Raw genomic sequence first — 18,661 nt, 5'->3', positions numbered from 1 at the left:
ATATGTATTTGCCTTTGAATAGAGCTGCGTTACCGCTTTTGGACATTTTTAAATAAAACAACACCCCTCCGTCTTCTTCGTTGGATAACTCCTCTCAGGGCTCATCGAATGAGCACTTCGCGATCTCCCCAGAAGTAGGTCATTCGGGTTCTTTTCGCCTACTGTTTTTGGAATACTATGAATTTGGACACACTACTCACCTCGCCTACTATATAGTATGGAAGTAGGCGGTTTCGGACGCAGCCATGCTCTCGATTGTGTTAGGGGCCATGCTTGAGCCAGCATTTTAGCCCCGCCCAAATAATTCTGAACACAGAAATGTTGAAAATCTGTTTAACGGTGTAACTCCACAATTCAGTACTACATAGTTCACAGTCTTTGCAATATGTTTCAATACATTTCAACGACTTGTAATAAATTATTTATTAACGTTATGAAATTACAAATATCGCTGCTTTGTAAGTATAAGACCAAAAAGTGCACTCGACATTTTCACACAATATTTACACCAGCTGGTTCACACCATAGACCGTAAAAACTGGTACACACACACAAAAGTGCACTTGACTTTACAGCACGGAGAAGGCTAATTCCAGCAAACAAAACTAGAGGTTTATCATTTTTTACACAATATTTTACACCAGCTGGTTCACACCATAGACCGACTTTACAGCAGGGAGAAGTCTAATTCCAGTAAACAAAACCAGAGGTTCATCATTTTCACACAATATTTTACACCAGTTCGTTCACACACAAGTCACACATCTCGATCATCACATTTGCTTGAAGGACAAGTTTGGTATTTTACACCCAAATCCCTGCTTTCAGACCGTCCATGATGAAATTGAACGGCCTTGACCGAAATCCGGACACACGATGCTGGCCCGAGAGTCTTCTACAATGGGTGTATAGGTGCACTGGAACAATCCCTCCCAAAATGCACCAAACCCTCGCCCACAAAGACGTGAAACTCACCGAGTGGTCAGGGGTGCCCACTTTTGCCCACACAAAAATCGCTGCAAAAGACGCTTTCCAACAGCTGTTTTAGCATTTGTTGTAAACTTGTGGACCTATTTTTCCAAACGCCTCACACCCGTATATTCTTCCGCTGAGAGCTTGAATAATAGACACTCCAGCCCAGTTGGTGGCGATAATCCGCCTTTGCCAATTGCAAGAATACAAACAAGGTTCCCGGCGCGTAGTAATACTGTACCTCACAGCACATCTAATACAAGTCAATGGAGTTTGACAAAACTACGATAAAACCTGTTGAAAAGCGTCTTTTGCAGTGATTTCCGTGCGAGCATATCAGTGAACACCCCTGACCACCCGGCGAGCCCCACGTCCTTGCAAACGAAAGTTTAATGCATTTTAGAAAGGATTGTTCCAGTGCACCTATACACCCGTTGTAGAAGTGGTAGGTGATAGAACAAACACCCGAAAATTCTCGGGACAGCATCATATGTCCAAATTTCAGTCAAAACCGTTCCATTTCATCACAAACAATCCGAAAACAGGACTCCAAGTGTAAAACACCGAACCTGTCCTTTAAAAAAAAAACACTGCTCGAATCATCCGTGATCATTATTCCAACGTCCTCTTATTTTTCAGGACCTTCCCTCCAGCAGCCTGGTTTCCAGTCTACTTTTCCCGCAGCATATCCCGTTTTACTCAAATGGCACAAAACACAGAAGTAAAACAGCTTGTTGATACAGTTACTAGTGTATCGGTAGATGTGTTTGTGGGTGTGGTCATCAAACAATGATGTCAACAACAGACTCAAAACCATATGAAAATAACATTCAAGTCAACAGCTAATACAAGGTCCGACAAAAGTCATTGTGCTTCTGCGATGAAGATCAAAGGAGGAAATTTACTCTTGGTCTTGCTGAGCGTCTGACGTTACTTTAGTGACAATACGTTTTTCAGGTACGGACAGGCAATGAGGAAAATCCTCTTCAGCAAATCCACTGCTGTCTGACTGGAAACTGTCTCCTCGTAAGGGTGAAGCTGTCAGGGATAGACAAAGTCGAACTGTTGTTTAGCTTAAATGGTAGAGCATTGCATTAGCAGCACAAAGGTCATGAGTTCAATCACATCCTGAGAAATGTATAGCTTTTAATCCACTGCAAGTGGATTTGGATAAAAGTGTCTGCCAAATGCATAAATGTAAGCAAAGTGAGTTGATGTGTTAAGGCAGACAAGAAACGCATATCTGTTTCTGACATTTGGACAAAATGTTGGTATGTCTTTTTTACGGTAACTTTAAATGTTGTTTCCCTTAATTTTTTTGTAAGAAAGAGCAGACAAGATATGCAGGCTAAAATTTGTGCTTTATGCGTGATGTGTTAATAACAGTTCAGCAAAACACCTCCCTTTTTTTAAGAAGCCCTCACATCAACACATGCTGACTCTCAACACATGCTCTCACACATGCTGGTTTTTGTGAACTTGCAAGGCTATGCTTATTTTTTAAGTTAATTTTGTAAGCTTTTTGAAAGGACAATAGAAAGAGGCCGGGAGTAATTAAGGAGAGACAGGCTGCCCAATGGCCACACATCCAATAAGCTTGCTTGATGACAATACAGCATGGGGGATATTAAAGGGGACATTTCACAATACTTTTTTTTTAAGTTGTCAAATAAATCTTTGGTGTCGCCAGAGTACATAAGTGAAGCTCAAAATACCATACAGATCATTTATTATAGCATGTTAAAATTGTCACTTGGGTGTAAGCAAAAATTTGCCATTTTGGGTGTGACCTTTTAAATGTAAATGAGTTGATTTCTGCACTAAATGGCAGTGCTGTTGTTGGATAGTGCAGATTAAGGAGCAGTATTATCCCCTTCTGACATCACAAGGGGAGCCAAATTTCAATGAACTCTTTTGACATGCTTGCAGAGAATGGTTTACCAAAACTAAGTTACTAGGTTAAACTTTTCATATTTTCTAGGTTGATAGAAGCACTGGGGACCCAATTATAGCATTTAAACATGGGAAAAGTTAGATTTTCATGATATGTCCCCTTTAAGCAATCGCAGGTTGATACATGGTATAGATAATAACATTATATATACATATATAGTGATCCTGGACCACAATACCAGTCATAAGGGGGAATTTTTTTAATTGAGATTTATACATTAACTGAATGCTGAATAAATAAGCTTTCGATGTATGGTTTGTTCTGTTTTATGTACGGTTTGATAGGATAGTACGATGTTTGTCCGAGATACAACTATTTGAAAGTCAAAATATTGGTAAATCGCCTTTAAAGTTGTCTAAATGAAGTCCTTAGCAACACATATTACTAATGATCAGTGTTGGGGAAAGTTACTTTTAAAAGTAATGCATTACAATATCAAGTTACTCCCCAAAAAAGTAACTAAATGCGTTACTTAGTTACTTTTCATGGAAAGTAATGCTTAAGTTACTTTTGCGTTACTTTTTTTACTTTGCAGGTGTTTTTTATGACAGAGAAGTTCTGCATTCAGAAATTGCATATTTCCATCGCAAAAATTGCTCTGGTCTGCCATCTCCATTTCTGACTGAAACTGTTCACGCATAGAGTGTGTAATTCTACGTTAAAGGATTAGTCCATTTTCCCAAAAGAAAAATCCAGATAATCTACTCACCACCATGTCATCCAAAATGTCGATGTCTTTCTTTGTTCAGTCGAGAAGAAATTATGTTTTTTTGAGAAAAACATTGCAGGATTTTTCTAATTTTAATGGACTCTAATAGAGCCCAACATTTAATACTTAACTCAACACTTATCAGTTTTTTCAACGGAGTTTCAAAGGTCTATAAACAATCCCAAACGAGGCATAAGGGTCTTATCTAGCAAAACGATTGTCATTTTTGACAATAAAAATAACAAATATACACGTTTAAAGCACAACTTCTCGTCATGTAGATCCCGTCATGACGTCAAGAGGTCACTGAGGACGAATGCGAAACTCCGCCCCAGTGTTTACAAGCGTCTTGAAAGAGGACCGTTCCTACGTTGTTGTATGTCAACTGATACAAATTAATGTCTTTGTGTCAGTTTATTGTTTACAAAGGTCCGCAAATGTGCGTTTTATATATGTAACACGTGACCTCCCTACGTCACCACGCATTTAGGTTAGGTCGCACTGGACCGGACCTAGATGAAAAGTTGTGGTTTAAAAGTACATATTTGTTATTTTTCTTGTCAAAAATGACAATCTTTTCGCTAGATAAGACCATTATGCCTCGTTTGGGATTGTTTATAGTCCTTTGAAACTCCGTTGAAAAAAACTGTTAAGTGTTGAGTTAAGTATTAAATGTTGGGCTCTATTAAAGTCCATTAAAATGAGAAAAATCCTGCAATGTTTTCCTCAAAAAACATAATTTCTTCTCGACTGAACAAAGAAAGACATCAACATTTTGGATGACATGGTGGTGAGTAAATTATCTGGATTTTTCTTTTAAGAAAATGGACTAATCCTTTAATACATTGTTTTTTAAAAAAAGTAACTCAAATATTAATGTGTACATTTATAAACTAATGCGTTACTTTACTCATTACTTTAGAAAAGTAATATTATTACGTAATGGGCGTTACTTGTAATGCCTTACCCCCAACACTGCTAATGATAAATGCATATTTAATATACAGTAGGAAATTTATAAAATATCTTCATAAAACATGATCTTTACTTAATATCCTAATAGTTTTTGGCATTAAAAAAATATAATTTTGACCCATAAATTTTGTATTGTTGCCTATTTTTACAAATATACTTATGGTTTTGTGGTCCAGAGTCACATATAATACATCATCACTAAACTAAGCATTAGTCAAATTCATACCAAATTAAGTACAACTACTAATCATAGTACTAGTTACTCACATTTTTGGTGATGTGTTGAAACACACAATGTGACTGTGGGACTGAGTTCTGATGAAGTTGCTTCCTCTTCTTCTGCGCTGTGTACCTGAATTGAAACCTTAAACTTACTGACCGCAACAAACAATACAACAATATGCAAATGGAATATGTGGGACTGATGTAAAAGATTTGTAAAAGTGACATTTAGATGAAATATAATGGCAGTGGGAAACTTTGTCTGTACTAAAGTCTCATAATCTAAAATAAGATTACGAGCATCAAAGTTTGATTTTAATCATTGATTTCAATCTTTGACTTGATCTTACTCAGTCAATATTAAGGATATCAAGATTATATTTCCACACAATGTTCTTTACATTATGTAGGATGATTTTGTGTAGTAAATAAACAAAAAAAGTTATTTAAAACAGTATGCAAATCTAAATACATTTAAAAAAAATTTGCCCAAATGTTAAATCTCCTTATAAGGGGTCTGAATCATAATACATCAGAGGAACACAAAGAGGATGTTTGTGGGTGGTATGAATCAACACTAGAAGTTTGCAATCAAATGAACATAAAGCTCTAAATGTGTGGGCATGAGATGTAATGATGTGCCACAAGAAAGCATTAAAATAAAGAGATAAAATACCTCCTCCAGCTCAAAAGAGTTTCCTTGTTTTGGGCATTGACTTAACCTGCTCAGGTTAAGTAGTTTCATTGGGCTTAACTGCTTTTGGACGTGGAATGAACACATCTCCTGTGCGTCTCTGTTGGGAAGGATGGCATCGCCTTCCCATCCGGTGACTGTTATCTGACATAATGAGTTTTGTGGGGCGACTGCATGCTCGGATGAAAGGTCACCGGTACGATTCTCAGAAAGTGCATCGTGTGGAGCGCCAGCCTGGTCATCTTGTGATGTGATGGTTAAATTCATTAAGTTAGACTGTTTAAGGGAAGGTTGTGAGTCTCTGACATCTGTGCAGTGATAAGGTGCTTGATTCACATATTCAATGACCTGAGGGTGTATGACGTCATGGGTAACGACAGGAACGGGTACCATGGTAACACTCGTGTTCTTTAAACAAACTGAAGGCAGATTGGAACCATCACACTCCATTTCATTGTCACTTTGTGTGCAGTCTGATATTGTAGCCAGTGTTACTTTTTCCTTTTCTCCTGAATCTAGTAAAGGTACATCTTCGGTGTCAGCACCCCTCAGTTCAAACGTCTCTGTATACCAGTCCATATCTTTTTCCAAATCATCTACTTCCATATCAAGGTCTGGAATTGTACCCTGATCATCAGCATTGACGTTCCAGCTCTCGGTTTTATCCGACAAGCTTTTACGCTTTCGCGGTGAACCGTTCGGAGAAGCCGAATCTGAGCCGCGGGAACCGGTGTACAAACACATCTTTGAGATGGTGTCTTTCAGTCTTTCGACGGGGGATCGCGGTTCGCTGCGGACGCTGGATCGAAACATGGTCCTCTCTGTGATTGGTGAGGTGAGGGTCAACTGGGGCGGGGCGAGCTTCTGAAGCGGCGTTCGAGATACGTGCGAGTACAACGAATAAAAAGCGTTGGCCATTGCCGTCAACGCCTCTACTTGTCGAAAGCGACCTGCAGAGAAAAGATAGGTGATGCGGTGAATGATGTTAAAAGGACTTTATTCGTTGATAGATATTGTAAATCGTTTCTTACTTGCTAATGAGAGACAGGGATCTTCCTGGTGTATCCTGGAGAGCTGGGACTCGAGGAAGAGGCGGAAATTGATGCCTCGGAGCTGGGATGGGAAGTTAAAGAATCGGAGGGGGATGCGGGCGGTCACCTGCGGTTCCTCGCAACCGAAGCCCAGCTGATAGAGAGTATCTTCTGCATCTTCAGCCCGCATCTGAAGAACATCGTTCACGCTGCATGCAAGAAGAAAGATAAAATACAAACTATATCCAGCAACAGAGACAGCTACTTCAAAAACCTTTTTTATCTTTGCCAAAAGATTAAATCTTCTGCTACACTTCTCTTACCTGGAAACAGTCCTGCTGGTAGCGGCCGAGAGGGCACTGGATGCGACGCTTTGGCCCATGTTAAGCAACGGCAGGCTGAGTTTCTGTTGACGTGTGCTGTCGGTACACAAACACTGCATGTCAAAATACAACTCTCATATGCACTTATTCACTTCATGCATTTTGTCGTCTTTAGTTTTATATTTAGTGCTTTTATAATTACTTTTGTATGCATTTTTATTGTGACTGCATGTGTTAGCTGGTACACCACTGCATAAGGAAAAAGAAATCAGGGGTTTAATAACCAAAGAACATACTGATAAAAGTAATGTAATGTATAGTGTAGTTTGATGCACTGTAGGATAAAAGCGTCAGCAAATGCATAAATGTGAAATTATGTGTAATGTATGCGTAAATGTGTCATTTTGACATATCATCAAAATTATATGTTTCTGGATCACACAAACCAGTCCAATTGTAATTGAGTTTTATAAGTTGAGTAAGTTTATAAGTTTTCCATTGATGTATGGTTTGTTAGGATAGGACAATATTTGGCCGAGATACAACTATTTTAAAATCTGGAAAATTATAGATAAAATTGCTTGTAAAGTTGCCCAAATTAAGTTCTTATCAACTGCATCCACTCATAAAAATAAAGTTTATTTTTTCGGTAGGACATTTATGAAAACATTTATGAAACACGATCGTTACTTAATATCGTAATGATTTTATGCATAAAAGAAAAATCAATCATTTTGACCCACACTGAAAAAATAAGCTATTTTTTTCTCTTGCCATTTTTTGCACTCAGGCTTTTAAAGTAAATTTTACACTTGTGAAATTAAGTAAAATTTACTTAGAAAAGCTAAGTTAAATTAACAAAAAAAGTAGAATTTACTTAAGTTTACTAAGTAAAGTTATAGTACACTGTAAAAAATATGTGGTTTTTGATTATGTATTGTTACCAAAACATTTTTAAGTATTTTTAAAGGGTTACTCCTTTTATGGAATCTTCCTGATTTAATCACCTAAAATTTCTTATATTCTTTATGTTGTATTACATACCACGTTGAGCAAGTAAGAAGAGACCGATCATGTCTATACACAAGCTGAATGATGGTAACCACAAAACTCAAAGAAAAAAACAGAAACTACTAAATCTCTAAGATAAATGAACATTAAACACTAACGGCACATTCACACGGGCGTCAGCGCGTCCCATTCACTTTTAATGGGTGACGTCATGCGTTGCCGAACTGAATTGTGGATCCATCTGTGCCGCGTCAGTGCCGTTGCTCACGGCAGAAGTTGAACATTTCTCAACTTTTTAAGCGGCAACGTGTGCGTCACCCAATCAGATCGCCTTTTGCAAATTACCTAGACAGAGCCAGCCAATTACGTTTATGGAAGAACGGAGCATGTGTAGCGGCCACTGTGATTGGCCACGCTTCAGACAAGCCTTCCGTTAAGCGTTAACGCTTACGCCCCGTAATAAGTCTTTCTTTTTTTTGGCCCATTTTGCCTTTATTTGATAGACAGTAATTAGAGAGATGACAGGAAAGTACAGGGTGGAGAGAGGGGTACGGGATCGGCAAAGGACCTCGAGCCGGGATTCGAACTCGGGTTGTCGGAAGTGCGTCTACACCATATGTCGGAGCACTGTCCACTACACCATCGGCTCCGACACAAGTCTTTTTTTTTAGTTAAAAACACATAAAATAGTGTTTAATTTCAAATTTCAAAACTAAAATAATTTAAGTAGTTTCTTCTTACAAATTTAAGTGGATTTTACATGATAAAACTAAGTTAAACTTACTCAATAATATATTCAGAATTACTTAAATTACTCACATTTTTTGTGTTATTTTTTACTCAAAATATTGGTTATAAAACAAGAATTATTTTTTGTTTAAGTAAAATGTACTAATTTTAATTAGTTAAATTTACTAAGGCACATAATCAATTTTACAGTGCATACGATGTATTCTTGGCTATTGCTACAAATACCTGTACTTCTTAAGACTGGTTTTGTGGTCGAGGGTCACAAATGTAAATATGTACAGTATATGTTTTCTGTAAAGCATGCTGTAAAGGCTGTTTTAAAGGGTGCTGCTGCATAAAATAATCTATATAATTATAGAATCAAAAGTGGTGATTTACTGGCACATATACAGTACATGACACTGTTAAAATAAGGAACTGTTCAAATTAGACATTTGAAAACATCTTACCTAAACTGTGACACATTTGATGCAGTGTACAGTGCAGTAGCTGTTGAAAAAATAATAGCAGGTATAAACAAAATGACTAAAAACTACACTTTTATCTCATTTTTAAACACAATTTATGTTTAAAACATGTTTATTGAATCAAAATGCATGTGTTTTCAGTAATGAGGATGTTGTTGTGGTGCGTTGTACGTTCAGAAAGATGCGCTATGAGCCATGACAGGTGCGATACAATTATGCATCATATAAAATCACAATCATCAGACTGATTATGAGACCTTTACTGTCAAGCACACAATGTAAAAAGTGAAAGTTGGATCATGTTTTAAATACATGTTTTGACGAGCTTCGCGTCGTGTACCCATGAAAAAGAAGTCACCAGCCACCACTGGTTTACAATACAATTCAGTGCTGTTGACTGGCATTGTAAAATATCAACTTATTGCTAGTAAATATATTGTGCCAACCAGTAATGCAATATTTGGGGGTTGTCGACCAGATTTTGTCTGTCTATGAATCGAGAAAGAAAACAATAGTCTGCCATGTGACATTTAAAACTCTTGTGAGAACATTGGCTGTAACCACATGATCCAATTAGTTCATAATAACCGAGTTACTGTTGCTATAGAGAAGTTTCTGCTCACCCTCGGCTCCCAGACTCAGATCATCCTCAAAGCTGGCACCTGTCCTCAAAGGACCTGTAGGGTTTAGTTAAATTATCATTTTAATTGGATTTACAAACATACAAATGGGAAAAGAAAAGTTTGATCTAGATGCATTATCCTGGAGAAATGTCTCATTTATACACTGTAAAAACTGTATTGTACTTGTGCATTTTTATGTTTACGCTATATTTTAGCTAACTTGACAATGCTTTCATACTTTATGTAAATATAGTGTAACTTTGTTTTATTATATTTAGAGGAAGTGTATTTAACTAATTTGGAAGAGGCAATGAGCATGATGATGTAATCTAACCAATCGGCACAGAGAAGTCTCTATATATAGCCGTCCCTCAACTCTGCCCGTGACAGTTTTTTGCAGTGTCCCTCCCTCCTCCACCCAATCGCCCCGTTAAGGGGGGGGGGGGGTACTCTGAATTTGGGCTAATATCCCAAACCTCTCTGACAGTACATATAAGTATGCTATCTGATTACATGTTAAATACATTCTAGTGAGTCTAGTTACCCTATCACCAGTGCAGAAAATATGTAAAAGTATATGCATACTCATTGGATATGCAAATGTGATATTTGTTTAATTCCGCTTGGAGTGTTGCAGGCTACCAGATAATGCCATTTATGCATTTTCATGCTGGCAAAACACCCAGAAATTTACTGCACAGTTTATTCAACCTACCTACTGTCTGGTGACTGTTTTTCGCCTGACTGGCGTCATTCCTATGCAGATAAGATGCAGAACAGTAAAACAAAAATGTAAAAAAATTCAGCTTTAATCAACTCTGAATCAGCAAAAGTCTGTGGGCGAGTTGCATGCAGTGAAAACTATACAAAAATAGAAGCGCACGCAAGCAAACACATGCAGGACAAATCCATTTTCAGTAGCCCTTATTGTCAAAGGCTCTTAAAAGAACACTGAAAAAAAATTATTCATTCAATTTACTCAATTTTTTAAGGTAAGTGGTTGCAATTAATTTATTTAAGCTATATTTAACAGGGTTCCCACACCTTAGTTAACTTCAAATTCAAGGACCTTTCAAGGACTTTCCAGGTCCAATACCCTCAAATTTAAGGAGTAAATGTGGGGACACATTTCAAGTGAGAGCACGGTTACATCGTGTTACATTGTTACAGTTCCCTTTCGAGGGACCTCGCGCTGCATCACTGTGGTGACACTTTAGGGGTAATTGCGTCTAAATGTGTATATCAAATTCGATGGTGAGGCTTAACGACAAAGACAGGGTGATGCGTGAGCCAGGAAGTATATCGCTATCTGAAACATTGCCGTAGATGGTGTTACAGGGATGCAGGAAGTATGGCAAGGGAAACACAGCGTCTTGTTCACTTCCCAGGGAACAACAGTTACATACGTAACCCGAGACATTTTCAACTATGCAAAAAAGCATTTTGGTATGATTCGCATACAGAAGATATACGCATTTAAAGTGAACAGTTTAGCACGTGTGCGTAAAAAGTCTTGAAGTTGTATGATATTATCCTACACTCAACAGGAAATACTATGGATTTTTTTCCAGAAAACGTCTTGCATAAAATAGATTCAAGCACTTTCAATGACCTGTATCTATGTATGTATATTTTCAAAAACTTCCAAGGGCCTTGAATTTTTTCCCCCAGATTCACAACTTTCAAGGATTAAAGAAAATAAATCAAAGAAAAAATCTTTAAAAAAATTATTCATTCAATTTACTAAATTTCCCAAGGTAAGCGGTCGCAATCAATCTATTTAAGCTACTTAAAAAAATAGAAAAACAAAAAACTTTTAAATGTTTAAATAAATGTAGCTTAAATAAATTGATTGCAACCACCCACCTCAAAAAAATCAGTAAACCGAATGAATCATTTTTTTAAGTGAACCTATTTTTCTTACATTTTATGGTCTGTAAAATCTTTTTTCAATCTACAAATAACCTTATGTGCAACAGAAAGGTAATGGATGTTCTGGAACCACACAGCCCAACAAGGAACATTTTATACACTGAAAAAAAATGATTCATTCAATTTACTAATTTTTTTAAGGTAAGTGGTTACAATCAATTTATTTAAGCTACATTTATTTAAACATTTAAAAGTTTTTTTGGGTTTTTTACTATTTTTTTATGTAGCTTAAATAAATTGATTGCAACCACTTACCTTAAAAAAAAATAGTAAATTGATTGAATCATTTTTTTAAGTGAACCTATTTTTCTTACATTTTATGGTCTGTAAAATCTTTTTTCAATCTACAAATAACCTTATGTGCAACAGAAAGGTTATGGATGTTCTGGAACCACACAGCCCAACAAGGAACATTTTATGAACCTTTATACACTGAAAAAAATGATTAATTTAATTTACTCATTTTTTTGAGGTGGGTGGTTACAATCAATTTATTTAAGCTACATTTATTTAAACATTTTAAAGTTTTTTTTTTCTATTTTTTATGTAGCTTAAATAAATTGATTGCGACCACTTACCTTAAAAATTGAGCAAATTAAATGAATAATTTTTTTCAGTGTATTTAAGAGTTAAAACTTTAAGGGTTCTGCCCTTGTGATTATGATTGAGGCATACAACACCAATTGTCATTTGGTGTTCAACCGAATATCAAATTGATTCAAACAAATGTGTGCTGCTCTTTTGTCGTAAAGATACCTCTAAAAGCATTTATTTTTGTTTTTTTAGTACTTGTTGAAACACGTCAAGCCTAAACTGAGAAACGATGACAGTATAGTCAAGTTTTTCTGCTATTCCCTGATCCAGCAAAGCAATAAACAAGAAAAACATTGAAACCAGAATCGTCCCCAGAACAAATCTATAAATAGAGCAAGGTGATGTAAGTGTTAAACTGAAAGCTGTCAGGTGAAGCTGCATTTCGATTGGTCCTCTGCCCTATTTTAGGTTACTGGTATGTTTTTAACCTCAGTGCCCTACAAAAATGACGTGTTGTGGTTTTCTACATACTTGTTGTTGTATTACAACTGATACAACCCCTTTGTTTGTCTTTTATATAAAGAAACACAAACACTCACCCACAACCTTGAAGCCAGGTTTCAATCTTTCCTGCAGAGCATCCTGTGGAAACAAAATTAAGAGTCCGATGGTGATCTTAAGAGTCTGTCTAAGAATGGGTGTGTGTGACAGAGAGAGAGCGAGAAGAGATAAAGAGATAAAAAGAGAGAGAGAGAGAGGTGTAAATGAGCTTTGTGTTTTGGAAGGGACTTTGTGGTCTGTCATTTATCAGTTTCACAGATACAAACTGCAGTAAGTTTTATTTAGACTGACCTGATTTAAGAGAACAACACGATCGTTTGATTAAAATCGTGTGGCCAAAATATACCAACTATGCCTGTCACATACATGCAGTACACAGCTGCTTCGCATTGTGAGAAGTATCTGGACTCTTTAGTCAAAATGTTTAAATGGCATTGAATTGTGTAAGAAATGCATGCACATGGCATTTATTCTGAAGAAATTAAATAATATATTATAAGCGTGAATAAACTCTATGGGGTCACTTTATGAAGTAAAACACGGCATGCATTGCATTGTGTGAGAAAATTTTAAAGCATGCAGCATTTATTCTAATAAAGACATACTTTATTACAGTATACTTTATGCCAATGGTTCTCAAACTTTTTGGCATGCGCTCCCCACCCTTGTGTAGGCTGCCTCCCTTACACTGAAAAAAAATGATTCATTTAATTTACTCTTTTTTTTAAGGTAAGTGGTTGCAATCAATTTATTTAAAGGGGCCATGGCATGAAAATCTGACTTTTTCCATGTTTAAGTGCTATGATTGGGTCCCCAGTGTACAAAATAAATCCAAACGGCTCCAGGATGATAAATAAAGGTCTTCTGAGAGTAATCCGCGGGGTGCTGTTGTAGAAATATTCATATTTAAAACTTTATAAACCAAAATAACTACCTTCTTAGTGACGTATGACAAATTCGGAGGGCGGGGGCATACAGCAGCAGCAGAGTAGCCTCCGTAAGCTGCGTAAAGCTCTGATCTTGAATGCGGACACGACTAAGATGGCGGCATTACTGGATGGGAGTTATTTTGGTTTATAAAGTTTTAAATGTGGATATTTCTACAACGCAACTGCGCGGATTAGCCTCAGAACAGAGCCGGCGCCAGACCATAACTAACAGGGGGGCACTCGACTTCCAACGGGGGGCACGCAATAGCAACAATAACTTGCAAAAACAAGACATTAAAACAACAAATACAGCAAGCACACACTCCTACAACTAGTACAGACTGTCAGCTCATTTCCCGTATAAAGTGCAAAAGACCACAAACTATGCGCAAAACTATTGAATTCGACCGCGGCTTGAGCGCAAGCTGAGCTCCGCTGCGCTCGCGCTTGGCTCGACGCTACAACAAACCGCCCTCGCGCGGCGCAAGCCATTGAAATGAATGGGTTTCATAGCGCAGCGCACACCGCGTCCTAGCTTTAAAAAAGCCGCTTTACCATAATCACGTCGTAATGCTGTTAACGGTCTATAGCCACACTTCACATTTAAGCTTACGTAATTTAAAACAACGCTAACTTACCTTTAATATAGCTGAAGACGGCGTGTAAGAACATTAAACTTCCTTAAAACAGTTTCCTGTAGATTTGTAAATTCCACCTCGACCTCTAATCTCTGAGTTTGAGCCCGTCTGTGTTTGCATGAAGATGAAGCAGGCGGTGCTGGTTCTTTCTAAATGTTCTAATATCCATATTTTACACGATCCATAAAATGCCGCGAAAAAACACGTTGCTAGTATCAAGTCACAAATATGCTAAAGACGTAAGACGGGTGAGACGCGGCAATACATCCAATCAGAGAAACTGGTCTATTTTAATTAAAGAAAACATATATCAACTATATTTTCCTCATTTGATTACATTACAAGTCATGAAACATTCAATGTTTAATTTATTTTAATTATTCTTGATATATATTAAAGTAATAAAAAACTTTGTAGGGGGGGCACAACACCTTGTTCGGGGGGGGGGGGGGGGCACTGCCCGCGAATGCCCCCCCTTGGCGCCGGCCCTGCCTCAGAAGGACCTTGTTTATCATCATGGAGCCGTTTGGATTTATTTTGTGAAGGATGGATGCACACTTTTTGGACTTGAAGGTCATGGACCCCATAACTTCACATTTAATTAACTGAAAGATCTAAAACATTTTCTTAAATAACTGAAAATGTCATCGTCTGAAAAATGATGGACATATGCATCTCGGACGGCTTCGGGGTGAGTAAATCATGGGTTTAATATCATTTTTGGCCACACTATCCCTTTAAATGTAGCTTAAATAAATTGATTGCAACCACTTACCTTAAAAAATTTAGTAAATTGAATGAATCATTTTTTTTCAGTGTAGCGGCACCTCAAAAGAAAAATCCTAGATTTTAAACTTAGAATTTGAAAGTAGTGTTGGTTAGACTTATTTTTCTCTAATTGCACAGAATTCATGATAAATTAATGTATTTTACAAAATGTCATAAAACTGGGCCCCTGCACCATCTCGCACCCAACAGTTTGAGAACCACTGTTTTATGGGTTTGCTTTATAAACTATAAAACTCAAAAATGCATGAATGCCATTGCGTTGAGAAATTATTACGTTAACCATTCGGCCTTCATTATAAAAAATTATTACTTTAACTTGCTTATAATATACTTTATAGCAGGGCTATTCAAATCTTACCCTGGAGGGCCGGAGCACTGCAGAGTTTAGCTCCAACCCGGATCAAACACACCTGAGCAAGCTAATTAAGGTCTTTATGATCACTAGACAATCACAGGTGGTTAAGTTTGATTAGGGTTGGAGCTAAACTCTGTAGTGCTCGGACCTCCAGGGTAAGATTTGAATAGACCGGCTTTATAGGCTCGCTTTATGAATTAAAACACTTAAAATTGTATGAATGTCATTGCAGCACGAGAAAATATAAAACCATGTATTCAGTATAAAATTTAATTCATGAACTTTGGGTGTCGATGCACTTTATGGCCTTACTTTATGAACTAAAACATAAATGAATGTGATTGCATTAGGTAACAACCTCAAATCATGTGGCTTTTATTCTAAATAAAATTTGAAATTGTTATACTTTCCTGGTTTCTTTGTTTTGATAAGTTGTGTCAAGTCAAGTGTCAATACGCCATCGGTGTATTAATGAGTGAGTGAATGGGTTTATGTGAGGCAACATGTAAAGGGCTTTAAATGGCAATTGATCTGTTGAAAGTCCATTTACCATTTATCACATGTCAAAACTTAAAATAGCAGGTTAAATTGATATGCAAAACCAAGTTTTTGAACTTCTTGAACTTCCTTTTTTTAAAACAAAAAATGTATGCCACTGCACCGCGTGAGAAAATAACAACACTTGTGGGATTTATTACTATAATAAAAACAAAATCAAATGAACATAGGCTACTTTAAGTGTCAACATACTTTACCCTGTATGAGCTAAAAAACTCAATGATGTGCCTTTTCTAAGGAAAAATGAAATCAGATATGCAGCTTTATCCATATCATAAACCTAAAGTTAAACATTAACCTAATGCTCACCATCCATAAAGACGTCATCCTGAAGGGACGCATGAAGATGAGGATCAAGGTTTTCCGTTTCTCTTACGGTAAACTTGCGGCGGGTGCTGCGCGCCCACGCCTGCCGCCTCTCAATCTTCGACGGACTCTCCATCACTGAAAGTGCTGTGTAAAGCAAACCGAAACTTGTGCTTTTAGTTCTGTTTAGACACTTTTATAAAACATTTATTATTATGAAGTTGAAGGACGGTATCTCATGCGTAAAAAACAATTCACATTAAGTATATTTGTATAGCGCAGTTTAAGCTTTACAAAAGAAAAATTGCACATATTGCTTAATGTTTTCAACTAAAATCACAGGATGCAAATGTAAACTTGGTTTGTGACAAAATATTAATGATTTAAAAAAACAACTAAATGCGCCCATGAACCCTGTATGAATAACGGCATGCATGAGATGCGCTTTAAATACCTAAAGGTGCATGTCGTTTAGGCATTCATCACTTCCACAATTTGAATGGTTAACCCCCCTCTTAGCACCCATTTTCAACAAGTGTGTCCGCATCATGCATCTGCTGTCATCCATGCACCTAAGTGCTGTACACGAATACGTCGCTTTTTAAAGGAAATAGATTGCAGGCAGCCATTACCGCTCTAGTTACTCGTCATTTACTTGACTAAAATAAACCACACACCCGAGTTATTGTTAAAATGCGTTTAATGCGGAGCAGAAAGTAACCAAACAATATAAAACAATACAAAACGCAGCGTGAACTGAACCGAAACATCTAGTGGAGGTTTCCATTGCGCACCGGGTAGCATCACGTTACCTACCTTAAAATGCGCCCAGATCACTCCATTCTCATGGCAGTTCACCCTCCTGGTGTGAATTTACATTTTCTGTGGTGTCTGTCACACAACTAAAAACATTGCATGTGAGATTCACAGCCATGGTCGATTTTTGTGCCGCCAACGCAAACTTTGCTGCCGAGTCATGACGCGCAGTTAACTGGCGGAAGCGGTAAGAGGAAGATGTGCTACTCTCTGTGTGTTTGTGTGTGTGTAATGGGAACTTTACAGTACAGTCACATACCGTTGTGTTGTACTGAAGACTGTTACACACCACTGACATTGGCAGTTATGCTGACAGCGTAAAATGATTAGATATAATGATATGAGCGTTTTAAAACCTTGCGCCAGTGGTCAGTGTGGTACGAGATTTGTGGTTATATATTTATCTTTAAGGTTTGCATTATAAATATAACTGTCTAATGAATATTCTGGGTTTGTTCAACCCATGGTTGGGTCAAATATGGACATTTACTAGTTTAGTTTCTAGTTTAATTTAATTTAATTTACCTAGCATTTTTAAAGTGTATGAAACAGTTTACCATTAAAATCATTACAAAATGCCTTTATGTAGTGTGTTTCAGGCCTCATTCCAGTATAGGTTATATTGGGTCCCATTTGCCAGATAACATCTCACCAATAGAAGCCAACACAATGCCAGTAAGAGACCAATGTGCAGTTTCCATTCAAACCAGTACAATAACCGTTCAATCAAAATTTTATGATTTCTATTGATTTATTTCAGCAGGGATAGGATATATATAGAAAGTTATAATGTTTAAGTTTCTTAAATAGTCATTTACAGTGTTTTTGTTCAAAGGTAAGTGTAATGAAATCCTAAGATTGCTTAAAGCCTTTTCAGTAATAATTTGGCAGTTAAATGCGCTATGCAATTTGCTTACCATTATGCAAATGATCTACTGCAGATGAAACGAAATGTTAAAGTGTTCATAAGACTGCAGTGTAACTGTACAATATGTATGTATTTGCTCTGTTTTTAACAATTGTATATATAAAAGTATTTTTCCACAGTGAAAAAATACATTTTGGGTGGACTGGCCTATTAGCGGACTTACCGGCATTGCAGGTTTCGCATGTCTGACTTTTTAACACCAAATTAAACTAACAGCTCATTATTGCAGATATTCATGAACTGGGTGTGACAGATAAGAGAGACACAAAATGTACGACAAAAGTCAGACCTGGCCCTATTTTGTTATATCAGGGCAAAATCTAAGCTGAATTCCTACTAATGTTTGTTTACACCGAGATATAATTAAAAGTGTCTGTTATAAAGTTATAAGTTTATGTTTATACCAGAGTTGAGAACCTCTGGTCTAACAGATTACTTATCAAGTGGAAAGTTTTTGTTGTTATGTTGGCTATAATGTGTGACATTGGTTTGCTTTTCCTGTAAAAGGAAAAGATGTTCGATTTCAAGATATTGTTGCAAGTGTGTGCGGTAAAACAGCAACTGGCATCATATCCTCTGTGTGT

General features: G+C 37.0%; 1 protein-coding gene across 2 annotated transcripts; it reads right to left on the bottom strand.

Annotated features, from left to right (window-relative positions):
* Positions 1 to 1,785: 1,785 nt before the first annotated feature.
* tespa1 (thymocyte expressed, positive selection associated 1) lies at positions 1,786 to 18,070 on the bottom strand. Of its 2 annotated transcripts, none has more exons than XM_055213342.2 (11): positions 17,150 to 18,070; positions 16,337 to 16,480; positions 12,797 to 12,839; positions 10,447 to 10,487; positions 9,732 to 9,785; positions 9,091 to 9,130; positions 6,881 to 6,976; positions 6,558 to 6,766; positions 5,509 to 6,476; positions 4,878 to 4,962; positions 1,786 to 2,010 (listed from the first exon to the last, which is right to left on the bottom strand). In XM_055213342.2, exons 2-11 carry the CDS (start codon positions 16,467 to 16,469, stop codon positions 1,874 to 1,876), a joined length of 1,806 nt encoding a protein of 601 aa, XP_055069317.2. In that variant the 5' UTR covers positions 16,470 to 16,480; positions 17,150 to 18,070; the 3' UTR covers positions 1,786 to 1,873. The 2 variants fall into 2 exon arrangements, with proteins under 2 accessions (XP_055069317.2, XP_055069315.2); XM_055213340.2 differs by lacking the exon at positions 17,150 to 18,070 and adding an exon at positions 16,788 to 16,962.
* Between the last annotated feature and the right edge of the window lie 591 nt (positions 18,071 to 18,661).

The sequence above is a fragment of the Misgurnus anguillicaudatus genome, chromosome 8 (genome assembly GCF_027580225.2).
Source record: "Misgurnus anguillicaudatus chromosome 8, ASM2758022v2, whole genome shotgun sequence".
NCBI lineage: Eukaryota > Metazoa > Chordata > Actinopteri > Cypriniformes > Cobitidae > Misgurnus > Misgurnus anguillicaudatus.
Note: the sequence above shows the minus strand (reverse complement) of the source record. Positions and strands in the feature narration are given on the sequence as shown.

Bases quoted from the DNA above. Each gene is read 5' to 3' on its own strand.
- tespa1 (XM_055213340.2), bottom strand. From the start codon at position 16,812: ATGCCTAAACGACATGCACCTTTAG. The intron at 6,767-6,880 runs GTAAGAGAAGTG...TCTTGCATGCAG, and splicing joins ACCAGCAGGACTGTTTCCAG to CGTGAACGATGTTCTTCAGA. The intron at 6,477-6,557 runs GTAAGAAACGAT...TTTTCTCTGCAG, and splicing joins TCCCTGTCTCTCATTAGCAA to GTCGCTTTCGACAAGTAGAG.